The 23,482-nt window shown below is 42.0% G+C and overlaps 6 protein-coding genes across 6 annotated transcripts; 5 read left to right on the top strand and 1 right to left on the bottom strand.

Moving 5' to 3' along the window:
* Positions 1 to 240: 240 nt before the first annotated feature.
* J4E87_009854 (uncharacterized protein) lies at positions 241 to 1,317 on the top strand (the record flags this gene model as incomplete). Its single annotated transcript, XM_049381428.1, has 1 exon — positions 241 to 1,317. One exon carries the CDS (start codon positions 241 to 243, stop codon positions 1,315 to 1,317), a length of 1,077 nt encoding a protein of 358 aa, XP_049228756.1.
* Positions 1,318 to 3,550: 2,233 nt separating this feature from the next.
* J4E87_009853 (uncharacterized protein) lies at positions 3,551 to 4,361 on the top strand (the record flags this gene model as incomplete). The annotated part of the gene is made up of 2 exons (XM_049381427.1): positions 3,551 to 3,591; positions 3,647 to 4,361. The coding sequence occupies 2 exons, from the start codon at positions 3,551 to 3,553 to the stop codon at positions 4,359 to 4,361; spliced, it is 756 nt and encodes a 251-aa protein (XP_049228755.1).
* A 400-nt stretch (positions 4,362 to 4,761) lies between these two features.
* On the bottom strand, positions 4,762 to 9,625 carry J4E87_009852 (uncharacterized protein; the record flags this gene model as incomplete). Its single annotated transcript, XM_049381426.1, has 2 exons — positions 4,762 to 9,246; positions 9,293 to 9,625. The coding sequence occupies 2 exons, from the start codon at positions 9,623 to 9,625 to the stop codon at positions 4,762 to 4,764; spliced, it is 4,818 nt and encodes a 1,605-aa protein (XP_049228754.1).
* Positions 9,626 to 10,049: 424 nt separating this feature from the next.
* On the top strand, positions 10,050 to 10,979 carry J4E87_009851 (uncharacterized protein; the record flags this gene model as incomplete). The annotated part of the gene is made up of 1 exon (XM_049381425.1): positions 10,050 to 10,979. One exon carries the CDS (start codon positions 10,050 to 10,052, stop codon positions 10,977 to 10,979), a length of 930 nt encoding a protein of 309 aa, XP_049228753.1.
* A 425-nt stretch (positions 10,980 to 11,404) lies between these two features.
* On the top strand, positions 11,405 to 12,951 carry J4E87_009850 (uncharacterized protein; the record flags this gene model as incomplete). The annotated part of the gene is made up of 2 exons (XM_049381424.1): positions 11,405 to 11,515; positions 11,566 to 12,951. 2 exons carry the CDS (start codon positions 11,405 to 11,407, stop codon positions 12,949 to 12,951), a joined length of 1,497 nt encoding a protein of 498 aa, XP_049228752.1.
* Positions 12,952 to 13,077: 126 nt separating this feature from the next.
* J4E87_009849 (uncharacterized protein) lies at positions 13,078 to 14,184 on the top strand (the record flags this gene model as incomplete). Its single annotated transcript, XM_049381423.1, has 2 exons — positions 13,078 to 13,082; positions 13,299 to 14,184. The coding sequence occupies 2 exons, from the start codon at positions 13,078 to 13,080 to the stop codon at positions 14,182 to 14,184; spliced, it is 891 nt and encodes a 296-aa protein (XP_049228751.1).
* Positions 14,185 to 23,482: the final 9,298 nt, after the last annotated feature.

The following is a 23,482-nucleotide window of genomic DNA, read 5'->3' as shown; positions in this document are numbered from 1 at the left end:
CTGAAATTTTGCAATCGTTTGCGTGATCAGACACATTACCTTCGCAGATTGGCCTAGCCCTCCGCGACGTCATATGGTGAAAAGTGAAAGTGAAGCAGCATGCGAGCGTTTGTATCAATAGGCACCCGCGCTTTGTCCGCTTTTTCGACTTCGGCTTGCACGACACCTTCTCCTACTACCTACTCTACGATATCTATCTCTCGTTCATATAACTTCTCTACTCATCCTACCATCGTCGCAATGGCAATCGATCCCGCCACGCTTAGGCGTTATACCGGATGGTATAAAAACAACAAGACATCGGCCGAGCGCGTCGCGATTGCACTGGACGGCGCCACCATGAAGCTCCTTCGGTTCGATACCACTACTGGCGCGATTAAGACCAGTTCCAGTCTGTCCTTGGACGCATCGACGATGCGCATAGGCGGCGACGCGGATATCCGAGCGCTTTGGCGTGTAGATCGCGAGTGCGTCTCGATCAGTTTCGCGATGCGCGGTGAAGACGTTGGGAGCTTCTCTATCAAGGGGACTTCCTACTCCCGCCATGAGCCTGATAGGAAGAGTGCGCTCCTGGATCTGCCTGCTGAGCTTCGACAAGAAGTGTGGAGGTATGTTCTCGACGGGCCCGGTAGCTTGGTCATTTCGTCGCCAAAAGACGGAAAGGTCGTCATCCAAGACGTTGCTGGCGAGCGCACGCCGTACAACCGCATAGCCGAGATCCACAAGGCCTTTGGCAACGAAGCCAAATTTCTCGAGCTCTCCCTAAAACATCTTGTCGCTAAACCTAGAGAGGGTCTATATCTCGTCAACGTTCTCGAGCTTAGCGACTCGTGTCTCGACCGCAAGCTCCGCAAGGTCACATACGAGACCAATTGGGGTCCTGAGCTCCTACCTCGTCGAGAAATCCTCCATGGCCTACTCATGTACGGCAAGAAGAACGAGCACGTAAAAATCAACATCGAGCTCAACAATTGGTACCTCAAGGATGCGAAACCATACATCATCCGGGAGAAGTTTGTTAGATTCGGTATCGGTCTGCGAAGAGCAATCCGAGGTATCAATGTAGGTACTTTTGAGGAGTCTGCCTGGATTGTACACAAGTGGAGAGGAGAGAAGAAGGTAGAGGAGTTGAATGCCTCTAATGTATCGTTCTGGCCAGCGCAAGAGGAGTTGACGGACATGGAGTGGAACAAGGTGAAGAGGGCAATCGGTGTCAAGAGCTTCAAGGGTATCATGTTAGGGTGCGGTGTAAGAGGGCCGCAGGACTTGGATGTCGTCGTTGAGCTGCTCAAGAGCTATTACCTTAAAGGTACATAGCGACCAAGAACGACTTCGACTTGTAGCGGCCTGGCTTGGTTTCCTCGTATAGTTGGAATATATCGTATGGCGTACCGTTGCTCGGCGAGGAGGCGGGTTTGCTGACGACAATGAGAGCTTCTGAATCTTTGATGGAGTGGCTATCATATACGCATCTCCAAGAGAATAGCGAAGATCGACGCCTTGCGGATCTGATACGGCGATGTTTCGTTTCCGCATGTGACATTTACATGCGATGCGCAGCCAACGTCGATACAATCCCAAGCTTCCATGACACGATACAAGCACACATGGTCCAGCAGCTCATCGGTATGATGTCGAAAATTCTTCCTGACGCGCGTGGCTCTCACGCGCTCGTCTGGGTGTGCTTTGTTGCTGGAGCAGCTTCGACTGATCGGAGTCAAAGGGACTTTTTCGTGCACCGCATGGAATCAATCTACGCACGTACGCAGTTTCGAAACATTCCTACTGCGATACAGGGCCTGAAAAATGTATGGGCGCGCGGGTACGGAAAGCGCTGGACCGTCTGTGTTCCTCATTTGTCAAACGTGCTAGTCATGTAAGGCATATGCATAAGCATCTATGATCTTACATGCTACAAGTTCTTACTACGACGACGAACACACTACTGTATCTGCTGTAGGCTATCATGACTACCGGATAGCTCCAGAGCGTAGCGACTTGTACAGTATCTATGGTCAAAAGAGAACTCTCGACGACAGCTACGCGCGTGGAGAGCCGACATGAGAACAAGTGTGCGCTACGATCCGACAATTAGGCTGCCAGCTCACAACGCTCGCGCTACAAAGCAATGTCACATCCGCGCAACCATGTTCACATGACAGAACAAGGCACCGTGGACTGTGAAGGCCTGAACCACTTGCAGCTCGCGTCGTGCGCTCTCCAAAACGACATTGTGGGTCCACAGTCCGACACATCAACTCGGCGAATTGCCTGTGGTTTGTGATCTCATTTCTGTGCGTCGATTCCCACCAAGACTCCTTCCCTCCTAGATCCATCGCATATATCATCATCGGAAACATGGTGGTACTAAGTCAGGCTGGACCGGAGCAAATAGCAATGTAAGTTCCGCACTCTACATCTGACGCCCCGAGGTTCTTGGCGACTAACAACTGCCAGCGGTGCGATGAACCAATCCAACTCTCCCCTCCTCAACCTCCCCGGAGAGCTCAGGAATCGAATCTACACATACGTCATCGATAGCGGTGTCACTTGGCACATCACCTGCCACAGAGACTATGCGTGGCGGAAAGTCTCACGTTATCACGACGATTGCGAATGTGTCCTGTGTGGTCAACCGACGATTCGGGCTTTCGGATCTACCCTTCACCGGGTCTGTCGTCAGATACACCAAGAGACATGGCTACTCCCCTACGCGCTGAACACATTTCAGGCGGACTACTATGGAGGCACTTCGATCGACGCTTTAGTGTGGTGGTTGCACAAGCTGCCGGAACCCGCAAGATCTGCGATCCGCTCTCTCCGATTGAATGAAGGTCATTGCGGCGAGATCACGAACGATGTCCTTGAGACGAGGTTTCCTGTATGGTGGACTGCGGGACACCCGCATAGAGAACCTCGCGTTATGCGGATGCGCGGGCCTGTAGACAACATGCGCATGGTAGATGGAGTGGATGGGTTGTATGCTCTCCTACCGGGCCTTGAACACATTCATCTCGTCCTTAATGTAAGCAAATTCGCGGCCAGTTGGGATAAGCCGAATAACGCGGCCATTCAGCGCGCGAAAACCATGGCCATCGCGCAGCTACGTCCCGAAGTCGAGGGGATCTTTGGGCGGCCGAAGATTTGCGTGAGTATGGACGTGCATGTACTTGTCGGACACGGTTTTAGTTGATAGTATATAGCGCTTGTTAGACATCGCGCGAAGCGATAGCGACCCTTGAGCTTTGATTGAATACGTATTGATGGAAATGTTACCGGTCTCCAGGTATGCTTGTGAGCTACCTTGCGAGGATGAGTCATTGGATGTATCGAGCAGAGGCATCATACGCGACCACATACCGCTGCGAGGACTGCGACTGAACGATTAGCCCGAGGTGAAGGCGGTCGGAGCAAACCGCCCTACGTCATCTCGTTGCCTAATCGCTCTCATGTCAGTCTCGCCTAGCTTTACGCTATCAATATCTTGTTGTGGTCGTCTTTCAGCAACTCCTCCCACCCTCAACCCCCGGACAACCAACGACACTGCAAGATGGTCGTGCTTACCGACAGCTCACCCTGGAAGGAGGCAATGTAAGTATCAAAGCCCACTACCATGCGTCATGGTGATGGTACTAATAATGTACAGCGCCGCACGCAATCAACGCACCTCCCCGCTGCTCAAGCTACCCGGTGAATTACGGAATCGGATCTACGGTTACGTACTCGGCACGCCAACCTGGTATGTCGGTAACTCTCACCAGAAGCGAGATGCCAACGACAACGTGTACGAGGTCTTCCAACTCTACGAGGAGACTCAGCGAGGGCACTATAGGACTAAGCCGTCCTTTGGCCCGCCGTTGCTGGGAGTGTCGCGCCAAATACATCTTGAGGCATGGCCACTCTTGTACGCATTGAGCACCTTCCAGGTCGGACACTCTAGACCTTTCTTCATCTGGATTGAATCACTGCCCGACGTTGCGCGGTTGGCTGTGTCCTCAGTCAGCTTGGGTGAGATGACCCTTAAGGACCACGTTGACGACCCAAGCGTGGATTTCGACTTGGACGACAACGATTACCCCCGCACGTCATTCCCTCCTCTCGACATCCATCAAGTCCCTGCGATCCAATCTCACTGGGACTATAACATCTTTGCATCCCTGGGTGACCTGTACTGGAAACTACCCGGCCTGAAGCATCTTCGCATGACTGTCCGTGTGTATTACGGCAGATATCGGCAGGGCTTCCAATACAGACGAGTCGAAGACGAAGAGATGGAGGCTAAGCTGCGCCCAGAGCTAGCCCAAGTCTTCGCACTCCCCGATGTACACGTTGACGTGGAGTTCGTCCTTTACAAAAGCTAAGGTGACAAGAAAGGCTAGGCCGATCTACTCCGAAGGCATCGTGTGTGGCTATGCAAACATTGGCAAGTCGCACGGTCGCATGGTCTGTCGTCGGGCTTTGAGGTGCCGCAGCACCTGCAAGATTTCGGATAGGTAGCAACAGCGTCAAGGCTACATTGTACATTAGTCGAGTCAAACACAGAATGCAAGACGCATGTCGCATGCTAACGTACTCTTGCCTTGCCTCTCTCGGGCCACAACGTGCTTTGTAGGCGTCATACCACATCGAATCGGTTTAGATCCGGGACTCGTGTCGTAGTGAAGACATGATCGCGCGACCTGAGTGCGAGATGTATGTAAGAATCGCAATGAAACGAACCATAAATTACTACTATACATACACTTCTACCTCATCATTCACTCAACAAAGCGGACACTTCAACCCCATCCTCCCCATCATCTTCCCCACCTCCGCACCACCTTCCACCTCCGCACCACCTTCCACCTCCGCACTCTCCTTCTCCAAACACCCCCGATGCCACAAATGCCTACAAGCAAACAGCACAAGCCCCTCCCCCCTCTCCCCCTCCTCCTCCCCATCATCCAACACATCCGCCTGACTCGGTCTCTTCCCCTTCGCCTTCTTACTCCCCTCCCCCTCCCCACTCACCACCTCATCCCTCACCTTCCTCCTCCCCTCCTCCCTCTTCTCCCAAGCCTCCCACACACCAGGCCCCGCACCAGGCCCCCAAGCCCTCTTCTTACACCCCTCACATACCTGGCCGCGGGGTCTCCACCCGCGCTTCCGCAGCTCGGTGATCTCGTGGACGTGCTCGAAGGACTCTTTGTCGAGGAAGCGGTTTGCGAGGCTGAGGATGGTTTCTTCGAAGGTGTAGGCTGCGAAGATCTCTGAGAGGACGGAGCGCAGGTCTGAGAGCGAGGGCGAGTAGGTGTGTGTTGCGCGGGTGAGGAAGCAGCGGAGGATGCGGAGGAAGGAGGGGTTGGATTGGGCGCGGGATGTGGTGGGGCGAATGGGTGGGCGGGTTGTGGCGTCTGGAGTGGAGTGGGATTGGGTGGTCTTTCGTGTGGGTGGGATGGTGGTGGATGTGAGGAGGGCGGAAAAGGTGAGTTGGATTGAGGAGCGGAGAGTGGATACGATGCGTGCGGTGTCGACGGTATCGGCTGGGTCAACGCCCGTTGATGTGATGGAAGCATCATGGTCAGCAACGGCGCTGGATGTATCTCTGATGAGCCGTACGGACGTGTCGACAAGCTCAAGCCATAACAGTTCGTCCGGCGCGAGATCTCCTTCACGAACCTCTCCGTATGCGGACTTCCGTCTGTCGATTGTCGACTCTGGTCTCGGCTCTTTCGATTGTGTCTGTCCTTGACATAGCCATATGCCAACCTTGATGTACTTCTGAATGTCTTCAAGAAGATCGTGGACTGCTTCCTCGGTGTTGGCCACATCCGGCGTTTCTGATGCGGCTCCGATGAGGCCGATCAAGGCAGTCTGAAGCGTACCAAGATGCGTCACTAGTCGGTCCATGGCTCCCTGGACTAGGCCATCTCGAGCCATTAAAATGACCGCACCGTCAATGACACCGCTCTTCTCCAGCGCGGGCAGAACAGGATCCAATCGGAGGTCGCTGGACTTCAACGAGCTGACGAAGTCTGCCACATGCGCGCTGTTGTAAGTACACATGAGCTGCACATAGTTCTCGATGAATCCAGAAGGCAGGTTCTCATCGATGGGCGCAACACTGCCTGTCGCAGCTTGCTCTGGTTCGATTAAAGCTTGTAGATAGCGGTATTGGGAATCGCTTCCGGCTTCGATAGTGCCGAGAACTGGCTCCAGCAGGTCGGGCGCATATTGCTTCAGTGTCACTGCAGTTTGCGAGGCGTCGATCGCAGCCAAGTCTGCAGCGCGACTGACGATGACCGTCTTGACCTCGTTCAGCTGCTTCTTATTAACACCTTTGCTTGGCCGAAAGATGTCAGCAATACATCCAAACACTGCCTCTTCGTCTTCTTCGTCGTCAAGGTATGTTTCGAGCAGCTTGGCGTATTGGTGTGCGCCCCGATACACAGACTTGAGCACGCGGTGAAAGCCAGCCTTCTCGAACAGCGGCACGAGACTCTGTGGACTGGGTGGGTGGTAAATGGAAAGCAAATACTCGACTGAGAGCTGGCAGTCTTCTTTGATCGTATCCGTGGGGTAGTTGCAGAGACCAATGAGAACCTGATGCAGCGACGTCCCCGGAAGCATGATGTGTTGCGGATATTTCGGCAGATTGCGCGCGACGAACATGTAGAAGTAGATGATATCCTCCGGGTCGAAGTTGTCCGTGTTCATTATCCCAAAAAGGTAGTTTATGATGGACTGGCGAGTGGGAGTGAGAGCAGACCCTTTGTGCGTGCCGTTGAGCTGGGCTCCGTTTGGTGCATCTTGCTCGCCATTCAAGAAGCTATCCTCAAAGGCCTCGTTCAGCATGCTCATGAAGCTCGAAGCGTCAAAGTCCAAGACGAGCTGCAGATACGGAAATGGAGGCTCTGGGCTGCCGTCAGATTGTGTCAGGATGACTTCGCCTGAGCCTGGTGGCCATTCCAGGTTCTTCCCTGAGAACAGGAATCGATACATGTCCTTCTTGGCACTATACGCTTTGTCATCCTCCATGAAAGCGCCGCCAGGGTACACTCGCCCGGTGAAGGTGTACGCTAGGTAGGGAAAGATCTTCTTCGCGGCAGTGAGATAGATGTTCCCCGTCTCATCTACATCGAAATCTACGAGCTTGATAAGTTCAAGGATGTTGGTGAGTGGCGTGATGTAGTCGCCGATAGCCCTTGTCCACACGTAGATCAGCGCGTCGTACAGTACGTATTGTTGACAGAGCATGGTGACTTGGTTCAAATCCATCGTATCAGTGCTGAGCCGGCAGATCATCTCTTCGAGCTGGGCGGAGCGATTGGCCGAGGCATAGAACGTGATGAGGTCCTTCAAGACGTTCGGCGGTACTGCGGTGATCTCGTCATCTTGTATGTATGGCTCGAGGGTCTCAAAGAAGGCCTTCTCTGCTGACGCCTCTTCGTAGGTATCGTAAACGTCTTCGAACAAGAAGTCATATTCCTCCATGCATAGCAAGCCTGTGAAGACCACCTCAGCAAGCTCTTTCGCTCGACGCTCCTGCGCATCGCGATCGAGGTCGTCCTGTCTTGAGAAGGAATACTTCAATGAGGCCGTAATCATCTCGAGCAGCTTTGGCTGTACAAGCGCATGGCGTGCTTTGTCATCGTCGGGCAGTCCGACGGTGAGCTTGTCCGCATCCCCGAGGTAGTACGAAGTCGCGAGACCGATAGCGGCAATGTAGTCGCCATCCTCCATCAAGGCCAGCAGGCGGTCAGCCCAGTTTGAGAGAGTGCCGATGGAGCAGTCGTTGAAACCCAGGAGGAACAGCCGACCCTTGTACGCCCGAAAACTCATGTAGAATGCATCTGCCACGACACCATGTAGCGACGCGTCTTCTTCATTAAGCTGCTCAACGACCGGCTTGAGCTGGCGTGAGAAAAGGTCCGAGTGGTAGATGTGCTTTTGCAGCAAATCGAATGAGTCTGTCACGCGAAGGGTGTTGTCTTCCAAGATCATGAGGCGCTGACTGATGGTAAGCACGCTGAGAACCGATCGACTCAGCCACTGAACAGCAACAATAGCTTCTTCCGCCTTCCAGCGACTCCGAGGTCTGAAGCGAAGCTCAACAGGCTTTTCTCTTTCCGACGGGGGCGGCAGGATGGAGTCGACTTCGAGTATGGTCAGGACGTTAGACCAACAGTACACGAGCTTTGTTTTGGATATCGCGTTCTCGGAACCGTCGGAGGAACTCTTCAGCTTGACAGCCGGAAACCAAGCCAAACACCCGCTTAACGCGCTGTGCGCTTCCACATCCTTGGGTCGGGGCGCTTTGTGCTGGGTCTGTGCAACCGGAGTAGTCGAGACAATGACTAACAGATAGGGTGTTAGCAGTGCGGTCAGACCCATATTGTCGGTTGGCTGCTCAACGTTGCCTAATGGCAGGGGTGCGAAGGCCAGCACAGAACTTGGTTTCCGAGGTTTCTCCAGTGACTTTGCCGACAATGGATATCGCCCCAAGATCCGCGTTGTCTTGACCGTCCGCGCGATTGCCCCTAGCCCACGTGTCGCCAGATGGGAGAAGGCCATGCCTGCGTCATCTGCGGAGACGAGCGCTGTGCGCCGGGTGCCGAGGAATCCCAGATGCAGAATGGCTACGCCCGAGACATGGCCATCTGACTTGTTGTCCTCCAGAGACGCCCTTTCCAGAGGCGGGACGTGCAAGAACGGCTTAGCCGGCTTCGCCAACTCCCAGGTGAAGATGTGACCTGTCGCATGCCCCCCTGCAATGGCCGAGTGATCAGCAGCGATGGCTAGCGAAGTGATGGCACCGCATTCGACAGCCTTGGTACCCGGTCCAATAATGGATTTGAGGACCTGCTGGTAGTCGAAGATGAGGATGAAGCCCTTGGAAGTTCCTATCGCTAACGAGACGGTCACATGTAAGCATGTGGGCCTGCCGAAGTTGCGCTTGCCAATCTCAGAGAATACTTGTCCAGTAATCTTCTTCAACCTAGTCCATCGCACAACTTCCCACGGCGCCTGAGGTGTCTCGGATCCGTCATCAGAGAGTTGTTGGAAGACGAGATTGCTCGATACGGAGGATTGTCGCGAGTGCGGCGATAGGAAGGCAGGTGACTGGCCGCGCGGTGTTGGTCCAGGCGATGGAGATAGGCGGGACGAGAAGCGGCGTTCGAATGGCTGCAGCGATGTCGGTCTATGAGGGCGCAGCGAGTTGTGCGACACGGGCACGCTGCTCGTGGGTGAGGAAATACCGGAACCCTATCTTGGTCAGAGGATTCCCATGTGGATCTGCCATACTGCATACCTGAACCGAAGGGGTGTCGTCGGGTATGTCCGTCGAGGCAGGGCTGCCTGCCACCTCTATAGTCGGTCGTATGGACAGCACCGATGCTGAATCATGCGTCTCTTCCTGGGGGCTTCTCCGCCGTGTCCTGGCAAACGTCAAGCCCTCGATGCCGTTGTCTACCGACTGAACATCTTCGCTCTCGTCTTCGTCCAAGCTTCGTCGCTCGGTCGCGCTTCCCTCAGATTCATCTTCTTGTGCATCAAAAGCGCCCACCGCGCCTTCCCTGGCGTCTATCTCGTCTCCATGGTCGTTGTGAGCGCTGGAGTGGCTCTCTTCCGAATCTGAGCTCATCAGGCTCGTTCTGCGCAGGGCATTGCTTCAGGCGCACATCTGGTAGCTGTGGGTAATTGCGCGATGTCTAATATCTGGTCTTTGGGATGTTGTGGATCGTGGGTGTGTTCGACTCGGCGCGGGGGTTTCGGTGATGGTATGCGGTACGGGTTGGTGCTGCCTACGCGAAGGCGAGTTAGGCGTGCGTCCGGGCGGATAGCGCGGCAACCGAGGGTGTATGCGACGGGCGTGTAGTTAGTCGAGAGGGTGAAAGGCGCCCACGAGGGTTGGCACAGGCTGGCAAGGATGGCGCGTCTCCGGAGCTCATGGCGCAGTTCGCAGATCGCCGCATGTGCCGCGCCGTTGGTGAAGGTCCAAGCTCCAAAGAACGTCACTCGGCGCGCAGCCAGAAACATCTTTCCATTCACACCTCACACAACCCACGATGCCTTCAATAGGACCCACGATGCCGCCGCACCTCTCCAAGCGCAGTCGCGACGACGACGATGATCGCGCATCGAGTCCAGACTCCGGCGACAAGCGCAGACGAGTCATCGGCCCAGCACCTCCACCTTCCGCATCCTCACCTGCGCGCACAGCGGGGCCTTCACCACCACCAGACGCGACATCACGATCCAGTAGCGTGGACAGCGACGTCGGTCCTGCGCCTCCCCCATCCTCGAAGCCTGCGCGCATAGTCGGGCCTGCTCCACCGCCAGCGCCTCTCAATGAGCGGCCGCCCAACCCCCCAGACAGCGACTCCGACAGCAGCGACGATGACTTTGGGCCCGCGCCGCCACCAGCTGGCGGAGCGTCTTCAGGCTTCGATAACGCCATGGGGAAATCGGCATTCGACACGGAACCGCAATTCACCGATGCGCCGAAGAAGGCACAGCGCGACGAATGGATGACACTGCCCCCGACGCAGGACGACCTCGCCGCTAGAATGGACCCCACAAAGATGCGCGCACGCAAGTTCAATACAGGCAAGGGCGCTGGAGGCACAGGAGGCATGAGCAGCGCATGGACCGAGACACCAGAGCAAAAGCTCAAGCGGTTGCAAGACGAGGCCTTGGGCATAACCGCGCCCACCAATTCCGCGCCTGCCACTTCGGAGTCAAAGCGGAACAAGGAGGAGGAGAGGAGGGCACGCAAGATGCGCGAGAAGATCGATGCTACACGCGGCAAGAGTCTGGTCGAGCAACATCAAGACAAGGGCACCGGCAAGGAGAAGGAGGACGATCCTAGCAAGCGCGCCTTCGACTATGAGAAAGACATGGCTGTGAGCGGCTCGCTCAACCACAAGCAGAAGCGCGAGATGCTCAGCAAGTCAAAGGGTATTGGCGATCGCTTCTCGAGCGGCAACTTCTTGTAGCCGCGAGATGTAGACGCATGCATGATACAATTGGATCAAGTGTGGCTTCCGTTCCTGTCAAAAGGAGTAGTGTAACGGGCGCTCTTTCCATACCCAGAATGCACCACCACATACCGATTGAGCGAGGATCTCCAGGCGCTACCAGCTGATTGGCTCGATATACGCGGATGACGGAACTGTCGCCGGCCTGATTCGACCGCGCCTTGACTCACATCACGCCTTCCGCTTCTAACGGCACGCTATGGATTATCAAATCGTGCCATATTCGGAATAGATTCGAGATAGTGCAGATGAATCATTCTGACCCAGAGTACGCGTGGCTCAGCGTGTCAACAGCCTCCACGCTAACTATGAACCGGTGTATCGTAGTAACATATATACTGAGCGGCCTTCGAATGCACAAAGTATAGAATTTGATCCACACCATGGCTTACAAGACTCCCACATTCGAGAAGCTCGTACTAGAGACGATAAATGAATTTCACGTCCCCGGTCTTTCGCTCGCAGTTGTACAAGGCGATGACATCCACTCCAGGGTATCTAGGCCTCTTGACAAGAACTATTGCGCATCACTCACACCACTCAGGCGTATGGCTATTCGGAACTGCCCGACACCGAAGCGACTACAGACACCCTGTTCGACATCGCAAGCACTTCCAAGTGTACCACTGCGGCGGCCGTGGCTGTTCTCGTAGATGATGAGAAGTACCCAGACGTACGATGGACAACACCCGTGTCAAAGATTCTTCCCGACGACTTCGTTCTTCCCGACCCTTATCTCACGGAGCAAGTCACCATTGAAGATATTCTGAGTCACCGGAGTGGCATCGCAACTCACGATGAGTCCTACCTCAGCGCGCGCGCCAAACATCCCGACAATGCGAAGTCCTTGACCCGCAATCTGCGCAATCTCGAATTCGTCAAACTACTTCGTACCGAGCACATCTACTGCAACATCATGTTCAGTGTTGCTGTGCACCTCATCGAAACTGTGACTGGCATGTCCTACACCGACTTTATCCGGACCAAGCTCTGGAAGCCACTCGGCATGACCAATACATTCCACGACGTACCCGATATCCACGCCAACAGCGACACCGATCGACGCGCAAGGCCATACTACTGGAACAGCGAATCCGAGTCTTACGTCGCACTCCCTCACTATCCGCCAGCACCAGAAGGCCACGGCGCAGGGTGCATCTTCAGCAGCGCAGGCGACTACGCGAAATACATCCGCGCGCTCATCAAAAGTGACCCAATCCTGTCCGAAGACAGCCACAAAGCGCTCGCCACGCCCCGCAGCTTCGATCTCCTCGGCGACGACAAATGGGCCATACCCTACAAGAGCGACGAGCTCTACACCCTCGGCCTATCCCGCACGAGCTATCGCGGACACACGGTCATCGGCCACTACGGTTCGGTGCCAGGTTTCAAAGCGATGGTCTGCTTCCTCCCCAAGTCTGATTGGGGCCTCGTCATCTTCGGGAACTCTGATACCGCTATGTACGTCAACGACATTTTGAAGTTCACTTTACTGGATGATGTTCTCGGCGTACGCGACGAGGACCGCGTCGATTGGAGCGCGTTCTTCAAGAACCTCCAGGCCATGGACGATGCGGAGGAGGCGGAGAAGCCGGATTGGACGAAGGTGGAAGATGCGCAACCGCTTGACGTACCTCTTGACATGATAGTCGGTACTTACCATAACGTTGGATACAAGAGCCTCGCAGTCGAGATGAAGGACGGCATGCTTGCTGCGGATTGCACAGATCGATGCTTTCCGTACATGCTTACGTTCGTACACCTCAGCGGAAACACGTTCGCGGTAGAGATGCACGGCGTGTGGGAGGGGAAGCTGTATAGTACCATTCGAGGCGAGATTCGAATAGATGTCGGGAAGGTTGTCGCGGTCGGTATAGGCCTCGAAGGCGACGTGAAAGGCGGTCTTATCTGGTTCGATCGTGTGATGTAGCCTACGGGCGACATGGTCACACGGGCGTAACTACCCCTCGTCAGGCGAACCGCGTCTCGCGGTCTATTGGATAGCATTCGTACAAGGCTAAATCGCACTTTAGTGACCTTGAATCTCACGTCAGACATGACGTATGTGCTTAATCCACTCCCTCTACTCTCGTACTTCACTGCGGCTTTGGAATAACTCACGACTGCTATGGCGAACGACCGTGCTATCGCACTTAAGACGCAGATTTGCAACGCAGCAGTCGGCCAGCAGCAGTTGCGACCGATATTCACATCCTTGAACGGAGACAATTCATGGCTTCTTTCCCTCCCACGACCCGCAGAAGAGCGGATTACCAGCGGAAAAGCATACTACCACATCGTACATGACCCATGGTTCAACGGTCCTGTCAACCTATTGGGGATATGGCTAGCAAGCTTCAGCCTGTCGCCTCCACCTGCTGTCAATAACGGCAGCGATGTAGAAGGCATCGCGCGCGACGTCGAAGCTGCAGCCGCAGACGCCGGGATCCTTCCTACCGCAGCACCCATCACTCAAGATGCTTCACCGATCGATGCGATCTTCGTCCGCTTCCACTACGACGACCACCTGCACAAGCCGACACTGCTAACCTTCGCGTCAAGCATACCCGTGTTTGCGACAACGGAAGCAGGCGCCATCATACGCGGATGGAACCACTTCGACAACATCATCACTACTAGCGACCTCGAGCCGGGTATCTTCGACGGCGACTGGACATCGCTGCATCCAGGTAGCCCGTTACCAACCTGGCTAACCGTGTTCCGCGCCCGCGGCCACCACGAGCTCAACTTCGCCAGCGCAATCATTTACACGCCTTCACCGGATGTACACGAAGCGATATTGTACTCCCCGCACGGCATGCGCACCTCCCAGGAGTCTCTGCAGACTCTTTTGCGTCGGTCCACGCCGGAGTTTAAGGTGCTTGCCCTCCTCCACGGGCTCAAAGAGAGCTGGACATTCAACTGGCAGACCACGTTCGGCGTTGCGACGGGGTTGGAATTGCAAAGGCAGACGGATGCTAAGTACTGGATTGCGACACACAACTCGCCGCTGAGGTATCGAGGGCTGTTGTGGGCTATCGTTACGGATGTTTCGCGAACGTTGGAGTGGGCGCTCGGCAAAGAGAAGGCACCGGATTCAGAAGGGCTTAAGGAAGTCAATGTCGTCGACGTGGAAAACGGCGGATTCTTCGTGCTAAAGTAGCTCCCCGGACGCACTATCCAGATCTTGCGCATTTCCTCTGCCTCTTTCAAATCCAACGCGGCGGTACGTGAACTGATCGCTATATCTCATCCAGCGCGTCGTCGTCGTCAGGGCCCGGCTCCTCGGCCTGTCTACTACCAGCATCAGCCACGTCTCCTCCCGCCCTTGCCTTCCTTCTTCTGTCGTCGCGATATGCTCCTCAGTCACCGTCGCGCCCCAAACGAACCTCGTTATCTAGCCCAGCGACGTTACCTGCTCCGCGACAACCCACCACAGCTCGTCTACTAGCACCTCGACGACCGCTTCGAAAACAGGCGTAAACTAGCTTCTTTCACCACCGCCGAGCTTGCGTCCCCTCTCTTCTGCGTCGCTCTCTTCGACAATTCTCTGCCCCGATCCCGCGGCTGCGAGTAGAAGAACCCGACGTCGCCGCATCGCCGACGCGGCTTTCCCTCGTGCGCCTTCTTCGCTTCCGTCGGCGATGTTCGCAGCGCTAAGGCAACGGCGGCGGATAATGCGCAAAGAGATATAAGTAGATTAAGACGCAAGAGAAGAGTGCTAGGCTAGCGGGAAGACGAAGTCTCTTGCTCTCGCACTTATAGTTACTATATACGCGTTAACATAGCCTTTATAGCTACTTCTAGTTTAATATTCTAGCTCTAAATATATTAGTATAGTCTTATAGTAATATATAACTTAATATTCTAGCTCTAGATATATAAGAGTTTTATAAAAATTAGATAATTAAAGTATATAAAGATAGTTAGTACCTTATACTTAATTTTATAGACTCTATTTAGTAAAAAGATATTAAAAAATACCTAGCTATTATCTTAGAATAGCTAGAAGATTTTAAGATTTTAAGATATTTAGTATATATTACTATTAGTACTAATACTTAACTATAACTATATATATTTATATACTTCTAAGAAGTTTATATAGTAGTTAAGAACTATATAATATAGTAGTAATAGAAATACTATACTAGGCCTTATAGTATCTATTCTTTAATAACTATAATATACTAACTATTCTATAAGTTTATAGATTATTACTTCTTTATATAGATATTAATAGTATAACTAATAAGCTTATAATCTAGCTCTAAATATAAGTTATAGTAGTTTATTAGAGCTACTATCTAATAAAGAGTTTCTTACTATATAAGATAATTTATAAATACTATATTCTTACTATTTTAGCTTTTATTACTTTTATAAAGTATTCTAGCTAGAATATATTTTTACTAGAGTATAGCTTTCTATAAAGCTAGAAAGAGAAATAGATTTATTATTTCTTTTACTTTATATACCTAGTTATAGAAAATAATATAGTAGATAATTAGTAGTATCTTATTAGTAAGATTATTAATAGAATAGTTTTTAATAGAATACTTTTTTTAGTTTTTTTTTCTTATAGATAAGAAACTATAACTACTAAAAAGCTTATATATCTTACTAATAAGCTTTTTAAAAGTAAAACTAAAATAGAAAATAATAAAAGATTTTATACTAGCTATATATATAATAGAGATAATAGAGATAATAGTAATAGAAATATTAGAAATAGAAATAATAGAAATAGAAGTAATAGAAATACTAATAGACTTAGTGTATAGCTCTAAAGTACTTATACTAGCTATTTAGCCTATCTAAGAGAATATTTTAAAGCTACTAGACTTAAGTAATTTTTAGTAAAGGTAATAAGTACTAATAAGAAATAGAAAGTAGCTCTAAAGTAGTAGCTCTAAAACTTTTAAACTCTACTACTTAAGAGCCTAGATAAAATCTAAGTAGACTATTTTATATAGAATAACTATATAAATTTAATACTTTACTTAGCTTATTAATAGCTACTTACGTTATAAAGTTATAGAGTAAAGAAGTTTAGAGCTAAATTTTAAAGTTCTTTACGTAATTACTACGCTTACTACTAGTATAGACTATATATAGCTAGAATTTAGCACTTATAGCTAGATTTTAATATTTATAGCTAAATTTTAGACTTAAAGTAAAGCTAAAATTAGATACTTATAGTTAGAATTAGTTACTTAATTAAGTACTTAAAATAGGCGCTTCTATAGCTAGAATTTAGTACCTCTATAGCTAAAAAAAAAAGCGCTTTTATAGCTAATTTTAATATCTATAGCTAATATTTTAAACTTAAAGTAAAACTAAAATTAGATATCTATAGTAAGAATTAGTTACTAAATTAAGTACTTAAAATAAGCGCTTCTATAGCTAGAATTTAGCGCTTCTATAGCTAAAAAAAAGTACTTTTATAGCTAATTTTATTATCTATAACTAAATTTTAATATCTATAGCTAATATTTTAGACTTAAAGTAAAGCTAAAATTAAATATCTATAGTTAGAATTAGTTACTAAATTAAGCACTTAAAATAGGCACTTCTATAGCTAGAATTTAGCGCCTCTATAGCTAAAAAGAAGTACTTTTATAGCTAATTTTATTATCTATAGCTAAATTTTAGACTTAAAGTAAAGCTAAAATAAAATATCTATAGTTAGAATTAGTTACTAAATTAAGTACTTAAAATAAGTGTCTCTATAGCTTATTCTTATATCTAAATTTAGTGCCTATAGCTAAATTTTAATATCTATAGCTAAATTTTAGTACTTATAGCTAGATTTTAGACTTAAAGTAAAGCTAAAATTAGATATCTATAGTTAGAATTAGTTACTAAATTAAGTACTTAAAATAGGCACTTCTAGAGTTAAATTTAGTACCTCTATAGCTATATATACTTTATTATACTTAGTATTAGTAGCTAGCTAGTCTAGAATATTATTTTCTTAGCTCTAGAGCGCGCTAGCTCTACTTTCTCTTATTATATCTTACTACTTATTATCTTTATCTTTCTATCTATCTTCTTACTAAATTACGCCTTAGATACTTTATTTTATCTTACTATAGTATACTACTTTTATATCTACTTACTTATACTTTTTTTTCTACTAGAATTATATTAACTAAATATACTTACTTTAAAATTAATATATCTTTACTATAGATATAAGCTCTACTACTACTCTAATTAATTTTTTTACTACTTCTATAACTTTATAAAAAGCTTAAACTAGATAATTTCTTTAAGTCTAGTAGTAGTAAAATAACTACTAGCTCTTCTAAAGACTAGAGTACTACTAGCTTTTCTAAATACTAAAGTACTACTAGCTTTTCTAAATACTAGAGTACTACTAGCTTTTCTAAATAATAGAGTACTACTAGCTTTTATAAATACTAAAGTACTTTACTTTCTACTATATTCTTTTATACTAGCACTATTACTATATACTATAGTAATTTTATATAAATAGCTAAGTAGCTATTCTATAAATTTAAAAAAAGTACTATTTATATTAAATCTCTTATATAGCTTATTTACTACTATACTAAAAAGATTATAGCTATCTATAAAGAGAAGAAATATCTTAAAAGATTAGCTATATACTATAAGTAAGAGATAACTAAAGCTATATATATTTAGAAACCTTATTCTATAGTAGAACCTTATATAATCTATAAATATAACTATTTTATATACTATCTTATACACTATTTTATATATTATCTTATATACTATCTTATATACTATCTTATATATTATCTTATATACTATCTTATACACTATCTTATATATTATCTTATATAGTATCTTATATACTATTTTATATTCTACTAATAAAAAGATATTTAGTAATAAAGCTATCTTATATACTAGTTTATTTACTTTCTTTAATAATTATGTTATAAAATAGAATATATAGATAATACTTTCTTATTTACTATCTTATATTTTACTAATAAGTAGATATTTACTAATTAGGTTTTTTTATATTATATCTTTTATTTTACTACTAAAAGTCTATCTAATAGTAAAGCTATCTTAAAAAGTATTTTACTTAGTATTTTAAATTATTTATAAATAATACTATCTAATATAATATTTTATTTACTAATTTATATAAATTATTAATATAAAAGAGTATATAAATAATAGTATCTTATATATTATCTTATATATTATTTTATATATAATCTTATACTTTAGTAGTAAAAGAATATTTACTAATAACGCTATCTTATATAATAGCTTCTTTACTATCTTAAATAATTTACTAATAGAAAATAATTTATAAATAATACTATTTTATATAGTATCTTCTTTATAATCTTAAATAATCTACTAATATAAAGTAACTTATAAATAATACTATCTTATAAAGTATATTATATTTTAGTAATAATTTATTTTTTACTTATAACGCTATCTTATATATTAGCTTCTTTATTATCTTAAATAATCTCTTTATATAAAATAATTTATAAATATTACTATCTTATATAGTATTTTATATTTTACTAATAAAGCTTATTTTACTAATAACGCTATCTTATATAGTATCTTCTTTACTATCTTAAATAATCTCTTTATATAGTAAAGAATAAAACTTACTAGATTTAGATTAAGTTTACTACGTAATATAGAGAAAATTAAAGTAAAGTTTTATTTATCTATAATCTTCTTTCTCTATAAACCTCTAGATATTTCTTATAAAACTACTATTAATTAAAGTAGAAAAGAATATAGAATTAAAATATTACTATACGTAGTCTCTATCTTTAATTCTTTATTATATATTATAACTATAAGCTTTTATATATATATTTCTTACTAAAGTTTCTATCTATAGCTCTCTAACTAACTATAATTATTATCTATAGCACTAAAACTAACTATTATTTCTATCTATAGCGTAAAAGAAGCTTAGCGTAAATAAATTATCTTAAAGAATTTAGGCTAGCCTATAATTCTCTACTATTTACTTTTTTTCTATACTTTTCTTCTTTATCTATCTATTACGTATAATAGTCTTAACGTATTTACTATATTACTATATTTCTACTTATTATATACTATACCTACTATAAACTCTATATAGACTATCTCTTATAACTATAATATACTATCTATTATAGTCTACTTATATAACTTATTATATATAACTTATTACGCGTAATAGTCTATTACTACTATTTTATAGCTATATTATACTTTATAATATAATATACTTTAAAGCGTAAGTATTATATAAATATTATTAAGTATATATATAATCTACTAATAGAGTATACTACTCTTAATACTTTATATTATTTATATACGCTTTACTACCTATATATAATAGAAAAGTAATATTATAAAAGTAATATAATTAGAATCTAGCTATAAATCTCTTTATATAGCTACCTAAACTATAGATATAATAGTATTATAAACTAATATATTTATACATTACTATTATAACTATAGCTATAACTATAGTAACTAATCTATAATAGTAACTTAATCTTCTAAGTATAAGTTACTAGTAATTTTCTATAGTAACTAACTAGATACTCTACTATTATAATCTTACTATATACCTAATAAATCTACCTTTATATATACTTAACTTAATTTTAACTATACTTAGCTATATACTATTATAATTATACTTATTAATACTATTACTAGATTAAGATTTAGAAGTACGCTATACTAGTAATACTATTTTTACTTTTATATTAGATATAATATTATTACTTTCTAATATTAATACTATTACTATAATAACTAGAAATTTACGCTAAGACTTATAATAGTACTATTATTTATATTTACCTTTATAATAAATACTAGACCTAGTTAAACTATAAATTATACGCCTAAACTATCTTTTATTAATAAGTACTATTCTTATAACTATAATATACTATAAACTTTATAAAAGTTACTACTAATCTTATAGTTATTTATATATCTATTAAGATATAAGCTAAATATATACTTATTACTTCTAGTATATAAGAGTTATAATAACAGCTCTAATAAAGAATTTTACTACTTTATTAATATTCTTTTTATATAATAAATAGTATCTATACTTAATAAAATTATAGTAATAGTATCTTAGCGCGCTCTTAAAGATAAGTAAACTAATATTATTACTAGTTCTTATTAATTTTATAAGCTAAACTATAGTATAGACTTTAGAGTTAGGTTTTAGAAAAAACTTTAACTTTTTTAAGTTTTTTTTTTAGAAATATTATAGTATAATAGTATATAATATAGTATTTAAATTATTAACTTAAAAAGTTAAGTAGTTACTAAGATAAGTTAAGAAGAAAAATGTCTATGCTTTTTACTAAGACATCTTGTTAACCTAGGTTAATAAAAAGTCTTAGTATTTGTTTTTAAATTTACTATCTTTTACTTATAAAAAAAATTATTATATATAGAATATAGAATATAGATATAGAGTATAGATATAGAGTATAGATATTAAGTATAGTTATAGAGTATAGATATAGAATAAATATATAGAGTATGTATATAGAATTTATATATAGAATAGATATATAGAGTATAGATATAGAATATGTATATAGAATAGATATAAAGAGTATATATATAGAATACGTATATAGAATAGTTATATAGAGTATATATATAGAATATGTATATAGAATAGTTATATAGAGTATAGATATATAATACGTATATAGAATAGATATAAAGAGTATATATATAGAATATATATATAGAATAGTTATATAGAGTATATATATAGAATACGTATATAGAATAGTTATATAGAGTATAGATATAGAATACGTATATAGAATAGATATAAAGAGTATATATATAGAATACGTATATAGAATAGGTATATAGAGTATAGATATAGAATACGTATATAGAATAGATATATAGTCTATATATAGAGAATATATATATTAAATATATATAAAGAATCTATATATAGAGTGTATATATAGAATCTATATATATATTCTACTAATACTATCTATATATAAAGATTATATAGAAACTAATTATAAGACTTTATATTATATATAGTTTACTTCTATTAAGTATATACTATTATACTAAATATAATATATTTATACTAGTTATAGCTCTATAGCTTTATAGCTTACTTAATAATATCTTTTACTCTTTCTTCTAAGTTTACTAAAAAGGCCTTTATTACTATTATATAAGTACTATATCTATAAATAATATTATAAAAAGAGGTATAGTAATTACTCTTAGTATATATAATATATATAAGTCTACTTCTTTATTATAGTAACTATAAGGTATTTAGAAAATAACTCTATATTAAGATTACTTTATAGAGTTAATTAACTGCGTTTTGTTACTTTACTCTATATTAATATTCTACTATAATATAGTATATCTAAAATATTAAAAATATATACTTATAATAAGATTACTATATAAAGTTACTAACTATATACTAGATCTCTACTTTATATATATATTTTAATATATATACTAGTAATACTATAGAATACTTTTATAAGTTATAACTATACTTTAATATATTAAGTATAGTTTTCTAAACTATAATAACTTATATAAATATTAGCTTAAATAATTTATATAGATTTTTTATAAATATTTCTAGAATCTATTTAAGAGAAACTAGATAGAATAGATAAATAGAGTATATATAATAAGTATATACGTAGAAATTCTATATTAAATATATAAATAGAGAATATATATATAAGATTTATATAGAGTATATATAGTAGACTTTATATATAGAATACTCTTATAGAATAGATAAATAGAGAATATGTTTATAGAATCTACATATCTAATACATATATAGAATATCTAAATTAAAGATATATATATAGAATATATAAATAGAATATATACCTAGAATATATATATAGAATACGTATATAGAATACGTAGATAGAGTATAGTTATAAGCTTTAAAAGTTACTAATCTTAGGTAAACGTGTATATACGTTTATATTAAAGTTTTAATATCTATAGCTAGAGGTAGAGAGTAATAATAAAGCTATTAAACTAAAGATAGTTATTATTAATTACTATTATACTAGAAAGAAATCTCTTCTTTTTTCTATATTTTATTATCTTTTATCTATAGGTTTATAAGCCTATCTTTTAACTCTTAATTCTGTATATTATAAATGTTTAGAAAGAGAGAAATAGATCTACTTCTAGAGTTCTTCTCTCTAAAGATAAACTCTTCTATACTAGAACGTATACTAATATTCTAGACCTAGCGTATACTATTCTTAGTTATTACTAGAAACGCACTATTTAGATTAGAATATAGAACTATCTAATAGTACGTAAAAAACTTAGTATATAGAGTTTTAGTAAACTGCTTAGTAAGTTTCTCTAACTAATCTATCTTTCTAACCTTAGTATACAGCGTTCTTAGTTAGTTATAATATATTAAAGTCTTCTAGTAATTTCTTTAGTAGAACATCTTTTTTCTAGTCTTTATATACTTTAATTTCTCTTCTATCTATAGCTACGTAAATAACTATTAAGATTTCTTAGTAAGTTCTTAAGATCTAAAAACTATATTTATTATATCTAATAAAGCTAAACTTAGCCTCTTCTATATAAAGAGAATATTATTCTCTATAGTATACTTAAGAGCCTTCTCTTATATTAAACGTATCTATTAGAAATATATCTAGACGTTAACTTAATATACTCTTAATAGCTTATGCACTAAGAACTTTAGTATTTTCTTTTTAAGATACCTGTCTTTAATAGTAATATATAGAAAACTTATATATCTTTCTTTCTCTTTAGCTTAGTCTATTATAAGAATATGCGTATTAGAATACTATAATAATAAACGCTTATTAATGTAGTCTATAAGATAAGAACCTACTTTACTATAAAACTTAAGCGTATTCTAGTCTACTATATTCTTCTAAATCTAGGTATAACTATACGTTAGTAGTGTATATTTAAAGCTCTAGCTATATAGAGAGTAATCTCTATCTAAACTTTTCTTCTTTGCAATCTAAAGTACTAGATATTAAGAGTAGTAGCTATTAAAGAGCTACTTAAGACACTAGATAATAACGCGTATTAGTTAGGTACGCTTAATAGAATAGCCTATAGTAGGTGTAGTAACTACGTAGATCTCTAAAAGAAAAATATACTTATTATAGTTTCTATATAGATAGCTTATAAACACTAGAGTAGAAATTACCTATACTACCTTAGGTCTATTAGTATAGTATAGTAAGTTGTAATTTAGATTTACTCTATAATATTTCTGCGCTTAGCGTTTAATACTACGCTATAGTTATTATATTACTCTAAACTCTAGCTAAATGCTATAGAAAACATTAACCTTATAGATTAGAACTTTACTAACTTTCTCTTTAGACGCGTCTATAGCGTTAAATACGTATTTA

This window comes from Alternaria ethzedia (genome assembly GCF_023757985.1).
Source record: "Alternaria ethzedia strain BMP 0044 chromosome Unknown scaffold_40, whole genome shotgun sequence".
Classification (NCBI taxonomy): domain Eukaryota; kingdom Fungi; phylum Ascomycota; class Dothideomycetes; order Pleosporales; family Pleosporaceae; genus Alternaria; species Alternaria ethzedia.
Note: the sequence above shows the minus strand (reverse complement) of the source record. Positions and strands in the feature narration are given on the sequence as shown.